This window comes from Trachypithecus francoisi, unplaced genomic scaffold (genome assembly GCF_009764315.1).
Source record: "Trachypithecus francoisi isolate TF-2019V2 unplaced genomic scaffold, Tfra_2.0 Lachesis_group1, whole genome shotgun sequence".
Lineage (NCBI taxonomy): Eukaryota > Metazoa > Chordata > Mammalia > Primates > Cercopithecidae > Trachypithecus > Trachypithecus francoisi.
In genome coordinates, this window is record NW_022681454.1 from 42,442,621 (window position 1) to 42,462,647 (window position 20,027).

General features: G+C 37.5%; 1 protein-coding gene across 4 annotated transcripts in view; it reads right to left on the reverse strand.

Moving 5' to 3' along the window:
• Positions 1–20,027, reverse strand: part of ATP8A1 (ATPase phospholipid transporting 8A1) — a 269,168-nt gene that overhangs the window by 91,818 nt on the left and 157,323 nt on the right. For all 4 annotated transcript variants that reach the window (XM_033214110.1, XM_033214111.1, XM_033214109.1 and 1 more), the window contains 2 exons: positions 12,185–12,323; positions 8,565–8,629 (listed from right to left, as the gene is read on the reverse strand). In XM_033214110.1, coding sequence (XP_033070001.1) covers positions 8,565–8,629; positions 12,185–12,323 — 204 coding nt within the window. The remainder of the gene's footprint in view (positions 1–8,564; positions 8,630–12,184; positions 12,324–20,027) is intronic.

The following is a 20,027-nucleotide window of genomic DNA, read 5'->3' on the forward strand; positions in this document are numbered from 1 at the left end:
ATCAAGTTAATTCTTAGGTTTTGTTTTTAAAGCAGAGAAATAAACGTTTACTGGGAGTAAAAAACAAAACCACCACCAGCATCTTACTTTAGTTTGCTAAGGATCTACCTTTTAAAATCTACTATAGATTAATTTAAAATGTCAAATAAGAGGATATACATAATAATCTTAAACTAACACATATTTTATTAGCTGTTTTGGCGGTTTGTGGCCCTACCTCATCATCATTTAAGACATGAGGTATTTACAAATTTATGGTCAAATAATGTTTCATTCTGTCTCTACTCTTACACTCTCCAAGTGTTCACACTTTAAAACTATGAATTAACGGAACATTCTAGGAACATTCTTAATAATACATTATGACCATATCAAGTATGGACAATGTTAGCACGTTCTTAAAGAGTGAGTTATGGCTCCCATAATAACACATGGATAAACCATTGGGTATTACTTGCTTTTCTACAATGTGTTATTGATTCAGTGGAACACTGGGCATTCCATATACTCCTATGCAACACATATATCAATACTCCAGCTACTGCAGGCGGTAGTAAAAGAACATATGCCAGAGAGTAGGGAGAAACTACATTTATGTACAACTGGCCCATTTAGTATTCATCCCAGCCAGGATCACTAGCTCTCTTTGACATAGTTCCCCCACAACCCCCAACACATTATAAAATTAAAATTTATTTTAAAAAATTATATTTATTAGGGTTTTTTTTGATGTAGTTTTTGATCAAAAAGCTTTGGTGTTTCCAAACTCCTAGCCTGTAATAGAACATAATGTTGAAAAACATATGTGTACAGAATCAAACCAATATAAAGTAATTTTTCCAAAATGGGTAAGGCAGACAGGTGAAGTCATTAAAAACACATGGTCAAAGAGGTCCTCCAAACAACTTAGTGGAAGGCGGCCAAACGAACGCATTTAATCAATATATACTGCTAAAGATAATGGGGAGAGGAAAAGAGAAAAAAATTCCATGCTTTGCTGATACACAAATATAGGTTTCCCAGGACAGGGGTAGATATGAAATACTGTAATTGAGGAAGTGGTCCAATCTCCCAGAAGGGCCATGCCATCTGAAAAAGGTCAAGGGTCACAAAATGGAGGCAGGTAAGAAGAGGAAGTTGTAGTACTGGGTAAATTGCTCTTGGTCCCTCAACAGAGGTTTGAGATTTGAGATTATGATAGGTTCCATTAGGCAAATAACTGCTTGCGAGGCATCTAGTCTCACTTAGGGTACAATGCAGAGAGAGGCAGCAAAGTGCTGAATCTGTGTGCAGTCTGTGTTTCAGCATGAGGGTGGGGACATGTAGCAAAGACAGACAAATCCAGGGAAAGGAAGGAAGAGTGGGATAAGGGATATAATTATATAATTTAAAGAGTTTTGCGGATAAAGGCTTTCACCAAAGCCCCCATGGTTATTATTTTAAACCACCACTGAAAGCCTCCTAAACACTTATTTTGACTTCGGTATTAACTATTCTCCAGTGGCAGCAGTGAATGCAGAAGGAAGCATGCTGGGAGGAACTGGGTCGACAGACATCCAGTCTCTCTCACTGCCTTCAATTCAGCCAGGAAGAGGCTGCTCAGAATATACAACCGGCTTTCTCAAAATAAGCAAATTACAAATCAATGGTTTGGAGAAGGTAACAACTAGGGCCTGTGAGAAATTGTTACCCAGAACCACAGAGACAGCTAATGTTGGGTCCATTTTCTAAATGATTTAAATTAATTAATGTAAGAAAACGGAAGAATCATTATCTGCCGTATTTTCACAGTGCAAATCCCAAAGGCACACAATTTCCATTATTTTATATAGACATATATACACACACATATGCACACACATATATACCCACACACATATATATGCACATATATACACATATGTATGCACATATACCCACACACATATATATGCACATATACCCCCCCACATATACGTACATATATACACACAAAGAGTCAATAATATCTTATGTACAGTTGTATTAGTGAAATTAAATATGAGGTCTTTTCAGAATTCCATAATCACAAGATTTGGGCATTGCCATATTCCAGAAGAGCCTCCCTCTTTCAGGGGTTCTGTGGTCCTGGTGGTGAGTGGTAAAGGAGGTGGGAAAATGGGAAAGGGGGATAAGGGTTGGGTGGATAATGAAAATGAAACAAGTGAATACGTTTGGGAGAGAGCTGCTAGAATATTTATTTCTGCAAATGAGTCACTGCTGCCACTGGAGAAGGTATGGTTATTTAAAACCAAAATCAAACAAAACACACTTTGGAACTTCAAGCAATCAAGGTTTACATTTAAGATTCCAGCACTTGCTAGCCATCGGAACTCAAAGTCTCTATCTGGAATTGAGACACACACCACCAGCCCTACAGGAGCACAGATGACGTATGCCGATACACCAGGCATACTGGCACACAGTAGGTTTCCTAAAAACTGTCATTTTATGGGTGTGCTGACTCATCAGAAGGTATGGGTGGCAGAGATGCAAAGAGGGCACAAGGCATGGCGTACTCCCCTCAGAAATGTCAACAAACTTGTGGGGGAGAATGGCAAGGGGGCAGACTACTTAGAAAGCATTTATCTGTAATTCTAGGTCTCAGGGAGCTCTTGGAAGAGTTCAGACATTTAGCCAAAAATGAGGTAAAGAATATTCAGGGTTGAGGGGAGGAAGAACTTCTCAAAACAGACACACTATAAATTTGTGAACAACCTCACTTAAGGTTCTCAGCACAAGCCAGCCTCGCTGAATTCTGTTTAAAAAAAAAAGGACACATTTAATTCTATGAGCCCAAACAATGGGTTTGATGGAAGTTTTTCAACTACATACTTTGGCTTGCAGCAGACATTGTCTAAATCCAGGAAAAGGAGAACAGATTATTTGTTCATATGTTATTTTCATTTTTTGGTAATGTTTACAGTTTTTACTAACCCATTTATTTCAAATGTAACAAAGTTGGCTTTCTTTACTGAGAGCTACTTAGAGTAAGCAGTGCGCCACACAATATTTGAACAATCTTTTTGAATTAGGACATTATAAAAAAGTATCTTTGCTTCTGATAGGGATATATTAGCACCTTCAAAGTTAAACTTTGATCTTAAAATTTCAAGCCAAAAAGCTGAAACAGCTTTGCTAATGGTAAAAGAAAATTCACAGTACTGAAGCACCAATGCTGGCAGTGGAGGAAAACTCATTGTGGTTTAAAACTTGCCTAAACTATTTTCAAAGCAATACAAAATATATTGTATGAGACTCATGGGACATATCAAAACAAAACCTGAAGTAGCCCAAATTCTCTTTTTTCCCTTCTTTTCTGGAGTAGAGTCAATAACTTGCTTATTCTGGATTTCTTTCAGAAGCCATTCAACAGTGGCCCGTTCCCAAAACAGTGAGGTCTGTCTGCATAATACATGTAAGTTGAGCTTAAAAGGGTACAGATGACAACTTCAGCCTTTATGTCCTGAATGTCCTATAAGTTATAGTCAAAACTTACATGGTGTTAGAATGTCAAATTCAGCTAGAAAAAAATTAGCAATTCCATGAAGGGTTTTCTTTTACCACAGTGTTGAAAAATATATATTCTAACGCTTGTTAATTTAATATCCAATGTGGCTAACAATTCATTTTCTGTAAAATATATAAGTGAAGTGAAACACTGGTATCCATAATCAAATCTACAGCTGGTTTGGGGTCATATTCTCAAATTAAGCAGAGAACTTTAAGTAATCTAAGAGCAGAATGGCTGCTCAAAGTTATCTGTTACAGCAGCTAGCAGTGAAGAACTCTCCTCTAGAAATAATAATACTAAAAAAAAATGATGATGATGTCCAGAATTGTTTCTAAGTACTTAACGGGTATTGTTGTGCTTAATCCTTACAATCCCACCCCTAAATGAGATGGACATTTTCATTACTCTTGTTTTACAAATGTAGTAGATGAAGGCTAGAAAAAACTATTTGCTTCCTGCACTTTGGAATCAAATGCCTTAGATATATCCCCGAGTGCCACCGAGCTACCTGTGCTCGGTCCAGTTACCCTTTCTAGATTCTTTATCCATAAAATGGGCATAATAGTATCTGCCTATAACATATAAATTAATAGTTTCAGGTATAAATGTGATTGTCCCTGTAAAGTCCTCAAGCCAATACCTGTTACAAAATACACAGAAAGCTGCATTTTCCTGCAGGATCCAAACATGACTTCCCATACATTAGGTAGTGGCTCCCGATCAGGCTGAAGGTGAACATCAACAACAGCAGAGACAATCTAGAAAAACTGCCAGGATGATCAGAAGGAGAAGTGGCAGGGCTTCTCAGAAGTTAAACTTGGGAACACTGACCGGAAGCTTTTGAGGGTAGGAAATTTATGTTTCCAAACATCATGCCTGTTGATTGAATAAATGTATAGTGTATATTTTCCCTTTCTATGCCTTTTATGTTTTCTAGGAAAGCCTGGCAGTACAGAAAGGGGGATGAAAAATAGAAAAAATGGATTTGAGATGTAGCTGCACCTCTGGGGACAGATCCCACAACTCCTCATATAAAAGAGATGCCAGAAGGAGGAGAGATCAAGGTTAAGGGTATATCACGAGAGACTCAACACAGTCAATTTTGACACTCCTAAGAAACCTGTTTAAATCACACAGTTAATGGCTTAAAAAGTGATGGTCCCTCCCACCCACTCTGGATTTAGATGAAATTGTGGTGAAATCCTGAGCTATCTCAATGAAACATGTCTTCAAAATTTTTCTCCCATAAGAGGAAACTTAGACCAAACCTATACAAAAACATAATATGTTAAGTTGCCTGAAAGTATTTCCAGAGATTTGGAGTTGATGTGCCATGGAGGATATAAATAATATCGCAGAAACCCAATCCTTCCACAACTGTTTCAGTGCGTTTTGAAAGAATTTAATTAGAAATTGGGAGCCAAAGATGGACCACAGTATGAGATTCTCTAGTGCTTAGCTCACATTCTAGATGTTTCCGTATTTAACAGACAGACTTTAAAAATTTACTTTACAACAAAATAAAAAATATAAAAGAGATGCAAAACTATCACTAGGTATAAGGGTTTATCATTAATTAGAAGTCTGTGGGACATTTCGTGGGCATTGCTGTGGAGGTAGAGAAGTAAAATATTCCCCTTTCAAGTCAGTATTTTGAAATTCTGACTTTGCAGATGCTTAAAGAAATGTCTCAGCCGGGCACTGTGGCTCACGCCTGTAATCCCAACACTTTGGGAGGCCAATGTAGGCGGATCAGTTGAGGTCAGGAGTTCAAGATCAGCCTGGCCAACATGGTGAAACCCCATCTCTACTAAAAATACAAAAATTAGCTGGATGTGGTGGCGAATGTCTGTGATCCCAGTTACTCGGGAGGCTGAGTTAGGAGAATCCCTTGAACCCAGAAGGCGGAGGTTGCTACTGCACTCCAGCCTGGGAGACAGAGCAAGACTCGGTCTCAAAAAAAAAAAAAAAAAAAATCTCAATATGAGAACACAATCAAATACTAATAAAGGAGTTCAAAGTAGTACTATAGAAAGTTATTCAATTAAAAAAAATTATTACAAATACCTAATAGGTTTTGATCAACTTTAGATGATTCTTAATTACATTTATCCATGAAATTTTTTTCTAAAAAAAAAATCAAGCTTTCTGCCCAACTCTTTTGCTGATCCTGGCAATTTTACAAGAACCTGGTGGGTAACTGGGTGACAACACCTGGCTTTGCTCTTGGACAACATTCTAGCTGGGGCCGCTGCTCTTACTATGAAAAGAGTCAAGAATGAACCAAGGCAGAAAGACCTGTCAGGTTTCCCTATCAGGTCTGTAGAGCGAGACTTCCATTATGATTGTATTTTCAACTGTAGTTTGGTCTTATGTATTTATTTAAATGTTTTTAAAAATGCTGAAGAGCTTTTTTTTTTTCTCTCTTTTTTTTAAGAAGGATGCTCATAGTGAAACTCAAAAAGAAAAAATTAGAAAGCCCAGTGGAATTTCTTTGGCGGTGATCTAGATTATGCAAGACAAAGATTTCCATCATCATGATCACTAGGAGAAAGGGTTTTCTATCTGAAATTTTAAGAGCTCCGAATATGATACATTATAAAAGTTCAACGCAAGAAAAAGAGATTCAGCTTCTGAATTTTATCAGCTTTAGGAATAATATTTTAGTAGAAAATCTGAATAGAAAAATGCTCAGTATGTATCAGTTATGTGAAAAAGAACCTACAGTTGTAACTTGCCACCTTAGGGAAAAAAGTAAAAGAGGGAAATAGTATTTTTTAGTAACAAAAATGATCACTATGCAAAACAACTTATAAGCTATTGAAGTTATATTTTTTCTACAAAATTTTATAACATCTCATTTTTTCACATGTGCCATGTACTGTGCTAACTATGCTAATCCTATGCCAAAGTTACATTCTCCTTACTTTCTAGGCAGCAAAAGTGGCTCAGAGAAGCTGATTTTAATTTGCTGAAGGTCCCACAGTCAGATTGGGACACAGTCACACTGGGACTGTGCTCTTCACCCTGTGCTATTTCACAGAATGATTTGAGTACACTCATTAAACTTGTCACTTGACAAAACACACATTCACATTTCCTAAGACATTATATTCCTAAGTTCATTACTTAAATGCTAATTATTCTTTGTGCTAATAAAATAATTCTATTCATTACTGATCAGTACAATTTGAACAGATTGGATGCTTTTCTTTTCCATATTGATGAAAAAATAATGATTTACCTACAGGCACTCTAGCACATCTAATGATTTGCCTGAAATCTCAGCCATGGGTTTTATGACACAAGATCGGAAGGAGCTATGCAAAGTGATGTTTCCTTTCCTGCTGAGAAACAAATGAGTGCACCGCAGCAGGTCTGACCCTAAACAGTCAGATTTGTAAAGTCACCACTTAACTCCCTGGGAGAAAAGCCTTCCCCAGACAGCAGTGTTAGAATGCCTGGCAGTCTGGAGCTGGACAAATTAGTGTTAATCCATTCAGCCACAGTGTTTGCCTGTGATCTTTAAACTGCTATTTGAACTGCTAAGGAGATTTTTAGCCACTTTACTTAAAAAATATCAGATATGATCAATGATAACCAAATTTAAAACTGATATACTTTTTTTTTTTTAAAGAAGCCCTTGATTAAAAATTACTCAGTGACTCATTTCTCAACTATTTATAGTGTACTTACTATGTGCTAGGCCATTTGCAGGGCACTGAAAAAGAATGATAAACCAGAAAAGACAGACATAGTTCTTGCTTTTATTGAAATTTAGTATTCAACTTGAGACTCCTATCAATGTTTGCTCTGGTAGAAACAGGTAGTCCAAGGATCTTTGAAGTGTTTATTAATTTTGAGTTACCATCTTAGAAACCTCAAAATGAAAATAAATGCCACTGTCTTAACAATACACTGGTACAATACAACGAATATTTTTGGTATTTCACTTCTCTAATTTTTCTTAAGATTACTATTCACACTGCTTGATACTTAAAACACTTAAAGAACATGCTTATCCAAGAATTGGAGAAAGATGATGGCAAGAATAAGACAAAAGAAGCAAGGCTACCATATGCTACGGAAGGTAAATGCCCAAAGCCAGACAGAAAGGATACCATATCAAAGGAAGCGTGGCTGGCCCTGCTTTTGCTTCCACATCACAGGTCCTGTCTCTAATTTCTTTCAGGTATAAGAAAAACTGTGCACCACCTGTAACCCATGTTACTGACAAAGGCATCAACACCATCCCTTCTTCAGTCACTGCTTCACCATCCCTTCCATGCATGTGGCCTCTCAGCTTCACCAACATCCCTAATTACCAAGGTTTTCTCTGTTCTTTGCATCATAATGACTATTTTAAGAAATTGTATAATCACCTCTACTGCTGTGTCTTCCACCTAAAATTACAAATAGTATCCTTTACTTTAAACTATTAACAGGTCATTTGACCTACATATTATTTTGCTAACTATTTTACACTGTATTCCTAACAAATCTTTCCTCATTTCCCCAATATGACATCAAGTGATCACAGCCATGAAAAAAGACATCCTAGGAATTTATATTTCATTCCAGAAGTTAGGACATTAAAGAAAGTCTGTCTTACTAGGAATGGTTGTTTTGTGTTGTTCAATAGCTTTCACATTTTTTTAAAAAGAGGTAAAATATATATTAACACTGGAAGTTAAAGCAGATATAAAATGTTTAATATACAGAATACTTGGATATGAGCAAGTTGCAGTCACTTAGCAACCTCTTGACAAAATGCTTTTGTAAAACAACTTTTCTGTCTCACAATATTACGCAAATCATTTTGCAATTTCTTTTAGCTGTCACAGATGTAAAGCTTGAATCAATTTACATCAATGTGATTCAAAACAGAGTACATTACATTAAAACAGAACTACAGTGATAAGGTACCTTTGAACCTCAGGAAGATAAAATATTTCCACAGCTATCTGAATATAAAATAAAATAACACGAATACATTTTTAAAGGAGTTTTAAAAATACATGATTTTACTTACATCAAGAGAGCCTTCATTTATAACAATCATTCCCATGTTCTTCTTCAACAGTTTGCAGGAGTGTCCTGTATCCAAACATAGAGTATATTAATTGATAACTAATTTCTCCAGATAATAGGTAAAGATGTTAAAACAATGATATGTACTATGAAAATACCTAAAGATGATTTTACAAGGACTGTGGGCAACCAGTTGTTTTCCAGGTTTGTAGGAAGTTAAAAATGAAATGCTCTTGCTTGCTATAGAAGGGATATGCAACAAATACATCTGGCCTGTTAAGGCTACAAAGACATCTGGAAAGAGATGGTGGTAAGTATTCTTGATGTCCTGAAAACTGACAAATGGATTTGTAATACCCTTCATGATGACCAACATGAAGAGCAAAAGATAGGCCAATGATTGTTTCTAGAAAATAGAATAACAGAACCCTTCTCTAGACACCTAGGGAAGGTGCAGGTGGCTGCCTCTTGGATCCGCTGATCCCATCACCGTCTCCTTTCCTGGGAGAATCAGTACATCCTCTACTTTCCTGCCTTCTCTTGCTTTGTTATACTTACTGCAGGGCAAAAATCCCCCCTTTGTTAAATCCAACTTGGCCTACTCTGTACCTGTTTGCTACAGCTGTGTCTGAAGAAGAGGCAACTCTGCTGATGTCACATTTTAAAAATACCATGCTATTTAAAATAATTCCATCTATACTCACATGGCCTTTGTGATCTCATTCCATCTCATGATTTCATATATCATCCAAATGTCGACCATTCTGAAACTCCTAAGTTCCAGTCAGCCCTCCTTCCTGAACTCCAGACTCTCATATGCAAGTGCTTACTTAACTGCAGACGCTTAGGTAGGAAGTAGGCATTTCCATCATCTCAAAGTCAGCCTACTCAAAAACCAGGCTCCTGACCACACTCCTCCAACCTCCATCAAGAAAACCTACTTTCCCTTCAGTTTTCATCATTTGGGTTAATGGTAACTCCATCCTTCAGATGCTAAGGCCAAAAACCTTGAAGCAACCTGATCTATTTCTTTCTCTCATACTCTACATCTATCAATCTTGTTGTCTCTACCTTTAAAACATATTAAGAACCCAACCACTTCTTACCATTAAAACACATCAAGAACCCAAACACTTCTTACCCTTTCCCTTGTTACCACCTTGGTCCAAGCCTCCATTATATTTCCCCTGGATTAATGTAATAGCTTATTTCCTGGTCTACCAGCTTCTACACTTGCTTCCCTCTGAGTCCATTTTCAGCCTAGCTGCCAGAGTGACTGTTTTTACAGGAAAGTCAGAGCATGTCTTTCCTCTGCTGAGAACCATCAAGTGATTTCCCTGTTTACTTGGAGTAAATGCAGAGTCCTGACGGTGGCCTGGGAGGCCCCGTCCACCCTGGACACTGCTATGCTGAAGATCTCTTCTACTACTATTCTTCCTTTTGCTTTTGTGCTGTTTCTGTAACAGAAGACAGCTTTTCTGTAATCATCATGCAACAAGCTCCCTCTCCTCTTTTAGGTCGTTCCTCAGATGTCACCATCTCAATAAGCTCTTCCTGACTTCGCTATTTAAAACCAAATCCCTCTGTGCAATGCCCTGTGTTTCCCTCCCATTTCAGTTTTCTTTATAGCGATCATTAATATCTATTATACTATGTACTTTTCTAATTTACTTTATTGTGTGTTTCTCTGACTAGTATCTGAACTCCACAAGGGCAGAGATTTTTTTGGGTTATTTTGTTTCCTGCTCTGCTCCTTGCACTTAACTGGTACCTGGCACTGTAGATACCACAATTATGCTGAATGGGTGAATCTTCCCTACCTTTTTCTAGGAACCAATCATGGCTCAAGATTCTGAATGTTAAATGTTGCCAGAAACCACTACCATATTCTTTTTTCACATGAACATCCATAATAGTGAACATATCCTGAACTACTGGTACCCTTGACTGCCTATTTTCCACATTACCGCCCTCTATTGTCATATATTTTCTATCTGTAGTCTGTCTTACCATATTTGTGTTTTTAGGTCTCCCAATTTTAATACATTCTGCATTTCATCATTATTTTCCTTCTCAAACATCTTCTTTCCATTTTCTAATAACAGCAATAACTTTTACAATCAAAATTAACAACTTGTGTGGTTTGTAAAGTTCTAGTTTTTAAAAAACAAATGAATTTTCTATTAATAACATCAATTTGCTATAAATTTGAAGTAGAGTTTTATATTTACAGGATATGTTAGGCTGACTGCTAATACTTCTAAAATAAATACTAGCTAAATTTTTAAAAATACAGAATATTTTAAAATGACTTTCTAAAAATGTGGTTTCATGCTGTGAACTCCCCTAAAATACTTCCTTCAACTTGGGTGGAATTTTTTATGTAATATATATGATTAATATCAAGAGGCTAAATCTATGTCAGGGTTTATAGTGCTCAAGCTACCTACTTTTACTAAATTTGGGGAAAAAACTTTTTTTTTTCTTTTTTGGCATATTGCTGGTACTACAGGCTTCTAATGTCAAATAACTTTCCCTGTGTAAGACCTCTGTTAGGGACTCAATTGTTCTCCCCACCACCACTCATCTCAATTCCTATGCTGAACTCCTAACCATCAGTGACACTATATTTGGACATAGTCTTTAAGGAGGTAATTAGGGTTCAATGAGACCATAAGGGTGAGGCCTGCTATGGTCTGAATGTTTGTGCTCCCCCAAATTCATATGCTGAAACCCAATCACTAGTACGGTGACAGGAGAAAGTGGGGTCTCTGGGAGATGATTAGGTCATGAAAGCAGAGAGCTCATGAATAGGATTAGTGCCCTTATAAAAGAGGCCTCAGAGGGCTGCCATGCCCCTTCTGCCATGTGAGAACACAGTTAAGAAGGTGCTATCTAAGAACCAGAAGGTCAGCAGTCATCAGACACCAAATATGCTGGTGCCTTAACCTTGGGCTTCTCAGCCTTCAGAACGATGAGATATAAATTTGTTGTTCATAAGCCACCCAGCTCATGGTATTTTGTTATGGCAGACAGAATGGACTAAGACAGTGCTCTAATGCAATAGGACTGGTGTCTCAGGAGGAAGAGACTTAAGGAGTAGTATACAGAAGAGGAGCCACGTGACGACAGTCAGGCAGAGAGGCCTTACCAGAAAACAACCCTGCAGGCACCTTGATCTTGAACTTCCAGATCTGAAGCTTCCAGAACTGTGTGAAAATAAATTTCTGTTGCCTAAACCACTTGGTGTGTGGTATTTTCTCATGGCACCCTGAGCTACTATAAAGTCTTTCCAAAAAATGGGATTAACATAGTACGAATACATACTGGCAATCTTCTTCTTTCCTATTATCTTAAAATAACTTTTGGTCACAATATCAAGTGTCAATACATAAATATTCCATAAGCCCAATTTCCAGACAACTGCAGAAATGTTATCCACATGTGCCACTTATGGATGGAATGTGTGGGAGGCAGAGATGCAAAGGTGAAAAAAGATTGGAATATTCCAATCTTGACATATCAAATCTTTTGAATCTTGAAATGTCTCAAATCCATCTTCTAAAATATATCAACTTATTAAAAAGCACCAACATGTAAAACTTGAACTAGGTGAATTACCAATGTTAATGGCAGTTTCTTGCTTGTCCCCTGTAAGGATCCAGATTTTGATGTCTGCTTTCATTAGCGTTTCTATGGTTTCAGGCACTTGATCTTGTAATTTATCCTCAATGGCTGTTGCTCCAAGTAGTTGAAGATTCTGAAAAAAATTAGTGGTAGAAATTAAAAAAAAAATCCACTCACATTCTTCAAAAACAAAACATTGAAGTGCATATATGTTTTAAAATCAGAGACTAAATGATAATTCACGGACTTTGGTGCAAATTCCAACTATCCCATTGAGTTTTCTCTAGGAAATATCCTTGACTTTCATCTAGTCTTTAGGCATTAGACTGAGGCTCCCTGAAGCTGTCTAACGTAACCCCTAAGGTAAGGAACAGATTCTAAAATAAACTTGCATAGAAGCGGAGTAAAATCCAAAATCAGTTAAAACTAGCCTGGGCACAGTGGCTCACGCCTGTAATCCCAGCACTTCGGGAGGCCAAGGCGAGTGGATCACTTGAGGTCAGGAGTTCGATACCAGCCTGGCCAACATGATGAAACTCTGTCTCTACTAAAAATACAAGAAAGTAGCTGGGCATGGTGGCATGTGCCTGTAGTCCCAGCTACTCGGGAGGCTGAGGCAGGAGAACCTCTTGAACCTGGGAGGCAGAGATTGCAGGTGAGCCGAGATTGCGCCACCGTACTCCAGCCTGGGCGACAGAGCGAGACTCTGTCTCAAGAAAAAAAAAAAAAAAGTCAGTTAAAAAGGATAGGCATTCTAACACACACACCCCTATGGGAGACCACCACAGTGAAGACGCAATCTTGTTGACCTGTTTGAAAAAGAGTAAGGTTACCGTTAATACTATTAAATTGCAGTTTGATGCAGTGTCAGAAAATGTATACACAACAATTAGAAACCATAAGGAAAAGAACAACAAAGTGATATTAGTCTCTACAAGGAAGAACAAGTTGGATGTTTTTCACATAGTTCCACATTTGTGTAGCAGAAGATCGGACTCAAATATCTCTTGCTCATTCGATATCATGTCTCTGCTATAAGAACAAACACAACCAATGGGCTCTGGGGAAAGCTGTTATTTTTATTATTTATTTTGAGATGGAGTCTTGCTCTGTTGCTCAGGCTAAAGTACAGTGGTGCCATCTTGGCTCACCACAACCTCCACTTCCCGGGTTCAAGTGATTCTTCTGCCTCAGCCTCCAGAGTAGTTTGGATTATAGGTGTGTGCCACCACACTGGGCTAATTTTTATATGAGACGGGGTTTCATCATGTTAGCCAGGCTGGTCTCAAACTGCTGGCCTCAAGTGATCTGCCCACCTTGGCCTCCCAAAGTATTGGGATTAAAGGCATGAGCCACCATGCCAGCCAAAAGCTGTTTTAATCTCTCATGAGAAAGAATGGTTTCTACTCTCATCTTCTTAAACGGAGGTGGTAAGGGGGAGAGAACAATGTCTTGGCTGTTAGGGAAACCTGGTTTGCCAAATGGACATAGGTAATGTTGTTCTTGGTCCTAAATACATAAGAATGCAGTGATGGATTAAGATATAAAATTTTATTTCCATCACGTGCCTAGGCACTGTTGCTAGTGGGGTACCCTTCCTAACAGTGCTTGGCAGGCCGCAACCAACTGATTCTCAGTCTTGCCCTGTTTCAATCTCCAGCGTGATCCTCGTCAGCAATTATCTTTCTTCTCATTTTCTCCTCTCTTGCCTTCATTTTTTTCCATTTAAAATATAGGTGAGGGCAGAATGAATGCAAGGGAAAGTAAGTATTGAGGATACTGCCAGAATTGGTGATAACAAAGAAAGCCATTTTCTACTTTTCCTTATTTTTCACCAAAATTGAAGTCTAAAATTAGTCTCAAGCTTTGGTTAGGCAAGAAAAATAAGTTAACTATATATACAAGTGAGAGAGAAAGTGTGTGTGTATGCATGCATGTAATTTATACCTGCATTAGTTTGGAATGCTTTTGGCTGCAAGTAATAGAAAAATCTAACAATGGCTTAAATAAATTAACTTTCCTCACTTAAGTAGTACTGAAGTGGGCAGTTGTGGACATTAAATTTGTAGCTCGATCATACGTCAACTAATTCTCCTGACCTCTCCCAATGTCCCAAGGTATAATTATAAAGGCCATATAGAAGACAAAAATACCAACTGTATCTATCTCTTATAAGAAAAGCAAAGTGTTTTTGAAAAGCCCTCAGCATATTTCCAAATACTAGTTGGCCAGATAGTTTTACAAGGCTAACCCTAACTATTTCTATTTAGCTTTTCCAGGCTCCATAGTAGAGCTGCTGAGGAAGAAGGGGGATGGGAATGAGTGCTAAATTGCCCAGGCAACAGTCCCTGCTATAGTGGCCATACAGGACGGGCATACATATGCATAGTGTTTGTCTGTGTATACATAAGTATGTATATCTAAGTAGATACACACACGTCCCCCATTGCCTTGCCTAGTGAAACTTGGTTCCTCCTACAAAACCAAACTCAAAAGTTATTGTTTCTTTTAAGCTTTCCTTTATTTCTTAAAACAAAATTTCCCCTCTGCTGTTCTCCTACAGAACTTTGCTCATCTTTATATATCTTATATTAAGAGAAGTGTAAATGCAAGAGTAAGGCATGTTTGCTCAAAAGTAGGGACCATGTCTTGCTCATCTTAATGACTCCACAGCATTGAATGTCAGCATTTCGTATGTTTGCTAAGTGAGCTAATGACAAGAGCAAAATCCAGAAATTATAAAAATACTGCTGCAATCTAGATCATTTTCTTTTCAATATATTCCAAATAATATGGATAGTTATTAGACACACTTGATGCATGACTTCTTAGTATATAATATATGATACAGGAAGGCAAATTTCCTTCAAGAAGATAGTATTATTTTATTTCCTTTAATGGGAAGCAGACTTGAAATCTACCATAACCTGATGAATAATTATCATCAAGAAGTTCAAGAAAGGAAAGGAAGAAAAATTCAGCATCAATGATGCCAGCATCATAATTATTGAATTTAAATGTTTACACAATGATTCTTTCAAATCTTCAGCTACTTTTAGGGCATTTGCAGTTAAATCATTCTGGCTCACATCCCAATGAAGATCAGGATTTAGTTGTGTTCAAATTTTAAGTATTTTACCCAAGACATGATAAGGTTTTTTTTTTAGTGATCATGGGGACAGTTTAGTAATACAAGCCCTCAAAATTTCCTGCAAAAATTTTTTTTTGCAATATGTTTCCCAAAACACTGGGGTAACTAGATAATGTGGGAGCCAAGATATGACCACATTCATTAGAAATATATAAACAAATATTTTATATATTTTCTGTCTCTAAGGGGGAAAATGAGCTCAGAAAGTATACCAATATAATATACACTACCACTCACATACCTATAAAAATAAAATGACTTCAATGGAGAGATCACATTGAAATCATATTTGAAAGAAAGAAGGCATCTAGTTTTGCACAGGTGAAAGAGAAACATTTTCAAAGCAGGCACAAATAACATAAAGGATCAAAGATGTAGGGCCAGCAAGGTATGCTGAGAAAAGTCACACAAGTAGGTTAACATGGAGTGTTTTGGTGGTTTTAACACAAATCCTTAAGAAGAAGAATAAAACATTTCTGAATATTCAGCAAAATTGTAATGGTGCTACTTTGATGCCTATGAAGGAAACACTGTACTCCAAAAGCGTATTAATTTTCCCTTTATCCTAAGAGCTCCTTGAGAACAGCACTGGCTAATTTCAGCAGAAGGCTCTGCAGACTCCTTTCCTTTTGCCCTGGTATCATTTATGGTGAGATTAGAATCTTGAGTGATAGGCTGTTCTGCTTTTGGAAATTAATACTGTTAGCTATATAATGATCATTAGAAAAAAAGATTTGAACTTTGCGTGCTTTTCCTGATCATAACACAAGAGTGTTTAGGCCGTAATCAATTTCATCCCAAATATGTATTACCTTACACAGATGGCCACTAATGGGCACTAGGGGAATTACATATTCAGCAAGTGTTGAAATGCGATAAAATTCCCATGGCATTTATGGAATTAAAAGAAACCCCAAACACTAATTTTACTTTCTAAATGTCACCATGCTAAATGTTATAAAGGCTCAAGGTTGATGACTCTTTGATATAATATAGATTTAGTTATCACTGAAAAAATCATAAAATAATGTTTATTCACCTAGTAAAGCCTCCAGTAATCTTATTTTCTCTTTCAGATGTTCCTAATGTATGCAGAATTTTTAAAAAGGCACATAAATGTAACATTTCTACTCTAACTGAGGACAGAAAGCTTCATGTAGAGACTGGTAAAATGTATTATGATAGTTTTAGAAATCATGGTTTTTCCCCAATACCTGTATATTTTGCGAAATAATGGAACCTCAAAGTGACCTATTCCCATATTAGCAAACATTATGTCAGTGCTTAGATGATGTCATATTTTTTAAAAGTTTGTGATGTGCTCCTAAATGAGAAAAGTATAATGATCAAACTCTTATCAACCCAGGCTTCAGATTACAACATGGGCTATTTGGCAGAAATTTCCTTAAAGACAAAGTAATATTATTAAACAAAATTGTACCATTGGAGTAAATGTGCATAAATACTAGTAAGATTTATTTCCATATGAAACAAGATTATGACTAGGAAGATGTTGAAGAGGAAACCAGCATTTCATGAATAGAAAAATTGTACCAGGCACGGCTAAGTGCTTTACACTTATTAATTCAGTTAATAGCTTTGTGGAGATGGAGTACATTGTCTAAGGTCAACTAGAGGCACAGCTGAGCTACCACCGTAAGGACAAAACACTAAGAACTAATACATATCCAAGGAAGCAAATGGGATGTAAAACTGAGATTAGATGAAAATTAGAATTTTGTTCAAATCATCAGGTTTTTAAACTTTTGTGTCTGTTCTCGGTCTTCAATAATACTTCATTTCTATGGTGGGTTTCAGCCTGAGTCCTGAGGCACCCCTGGCAGGTGTACCTATTTCCCTATTCCTACCTGCAGGCCTCAGGGTCATATTTCGGGATTAGCTCCTTCGCAAGCACACACGCATGCCTGCATTCATTCACAAATATACCCTAAGCAGGTACTTCTGGGCAGGTACGTGTCCTGGGGATACAATAGTGAGTTCCTTCCTGCATGAAATTTTTATTTCAGAAAGCTTCGTTAGAAACTCTCCTTGGCTTCCTGGCTGCCTTGTTTTCTAATTGTACCTCCTTGCCTTACTGGTGTTTCTCCTAAACCCTGACTGCCTGGTTGTCATTAAGTCCCAAGTAATTAGCCACTGGGCCAGAAATCTAGATGGTGCTTTTCAAACTTTAATTTTCAGAATCACCCGAAGAGCTTATTAACACAGATTGCTGGGCCCTATGTCCAGAATTCCTCACCTGAATAGGCCTATGGTGAAGCCTGGAAACATGCGGTGGTTGCAAAGCTGCTGGTCTGAGAACCTAACTATGAGAACTGCTGATCTACAGCAGGGCTGACAAGCTTTCTCTGCAAAAGGACAGATGGTGAATATTTTAAGAGTCTGAGGCCCATATATTCTCTGTTGCAACTACTTAATTCTGCTGTGGTAGCATGAAAACAGTTAAAGACAACATGTAAACAAATAGATGTAGCTGTGTTCCAATAAAGCTTTATTTACAAATAGGCAGTGGGTGGATTTAGCCCTTGGGCTGGAGTTTGCAACTCCTGATGTAGAATGCTTGTGAGCGTCCTATCTTTGCACCTGGGTCCAGCTTCTCTGATCACTACAGACATCCCCATGTCCAACTCCTACCATTTTCCCTTAGCCTGGCCTTAGACCCTCAGGTACCAATTCTCTTTCTTTTCCTTGCGGTTTCAAACTACAATAAACTATAATACAGGATTATCATTGGAGAGAAACAGTGCTCCCCTGAAAGAATCACATTATATGTTACACCCTATCTTAAAAAATGTTATACATATTGTATGTTATACGCTATATATGTACTTTTATGTGAGTACAAAGATAAACACAGGAATGAGGTATTATCTTAGTCTGGATGGCTCAAAAAAAAAAATCTATCCATGAGCTGACACTTGACTTCAAATCCTAAACAACGAATTAAGGTTTAGCCAAGAAATGGGGAGAGGTGGGGGAGGATAAGGGAGGCAATTCTAAACGAGAAGAAATCACATGTACAAAGACAGATGTATGAAAAGACATGTAATGTTTGAGAAGTTGCCATTTAGTCAGTATGGAAATGATAGACGAAGTGAGGTGTGGCAGTGAGGAAGATGAGGCTGGAAAAGCCAGCAGGGAATGGAAATGGAAAGGTCTGTGTATTATGCTGACAACCCCAAAGGCAAGGGACCCCTGGCAAATTTTAGAAAAGGAGAGACAGGATCAGATTTACATTTCAGAAAGGTCACTAGTAGCTGTCTGGGGTTGGATTAGGACAAAAGAAGCCTGCATGATAAATTAAGAGGCCACTGCAGTCACCATTCTCTTGAGGTTTAAAATACGTTAACTCTGGAATTAGGATGTGCTGTGGGATTCTCAGAGCCATTCTACAACACTGGTTCTCAGAGGCTGCTGGGCTCCCCTGTGTTCTGCATTCCACTGGGTATTATCCTTGTTTTAAAGAGACCTAACGCCTTATTTCCTTTCCCTTTAATCTGGTCTACAGTACTAAGACTGACAGCATTAAGTCATTAAACCATTGGAATGGCTCATTTGCCTGCTTCTGGAGAAATCATTCAACTGGTTAATTTTTCTAAGGCCAAGAAATAGATTTTAACTTGGTGCTTTTCAAACCATAGAAATCACATTTGAACTCACAAAGCCAAGGGCTTAGTTATAAGGCCAGAACTCACACACCCAGCTGACAGGAATCAGGATGTGAGAGGTGACTGGGAGTAACTTGCAAAAACAACATATCCATCTTATCTGAGTGAGAAGACAGCAATACCCAGGGTGGAAAATCTACCACGAAGCATTCATAAGAAGGAACCTATCATACCAGAAAGGAGGAGCATGTGATTAGAGATCTAAGGAAATCTTAAGTACTTTAAATAAGAAGATTCTAATGGCCAGTTGAGGGAAAATCATGAAAAAACATATTTCCATCTTATTTTCAAGGAAAATGGAATACAGCACATAGAGTACATAGAGGCTGCCTCACTAAGTCATCGAGTCCCAAACAGGCCAGTGACTCCCATTTCCCATCCTGAGTGCTGATCTAGTGATTATGCAACTGCACAACTGATTTCATTTTATTTTTCAAGTCTCCAATATTTTGTACACATTCTTACTTTCTTCGAAAGCAAGTTGGCAACATAACTTACAGATTATTAACATGGGATCTGGAATTAAGACAGAACTGGGATTTGCATCTCTGCTCTGCCAACCACTGGATATGGGTCCCTCAGCAAGTAAGTAACTTAACTTACCAAAGAATCAACTTTCACAACAGCAAGATAAGCCTAATAACATACTTTAATAAGGATGTTCTGCAGATGAAATTACATCAGTTATCACAAACATTTTTGAGTATATTAGAAAAAAATGTTGAATACATACTTATGACAGTTATATTTTTGTAAAACATTAAAATTAATAAATTATGCATATTATAAAATGCAAAAACTAAAAAAGATGAGACAAAACAAACAGAAGTTCTAACACTTTCTTGCTCACCCCAATGGATCATGTTGTGTATCATTTTAGAGGCCCTCCCACTAAATAATCAGGGTGAAGAGTGGAAGATGTGGAGCTTAGTAAATGCTCAGAAAGTGGCAGGTCTTATTAAATGAGCTAACTACAAATGTTCTTAAGCAAATAGAACAG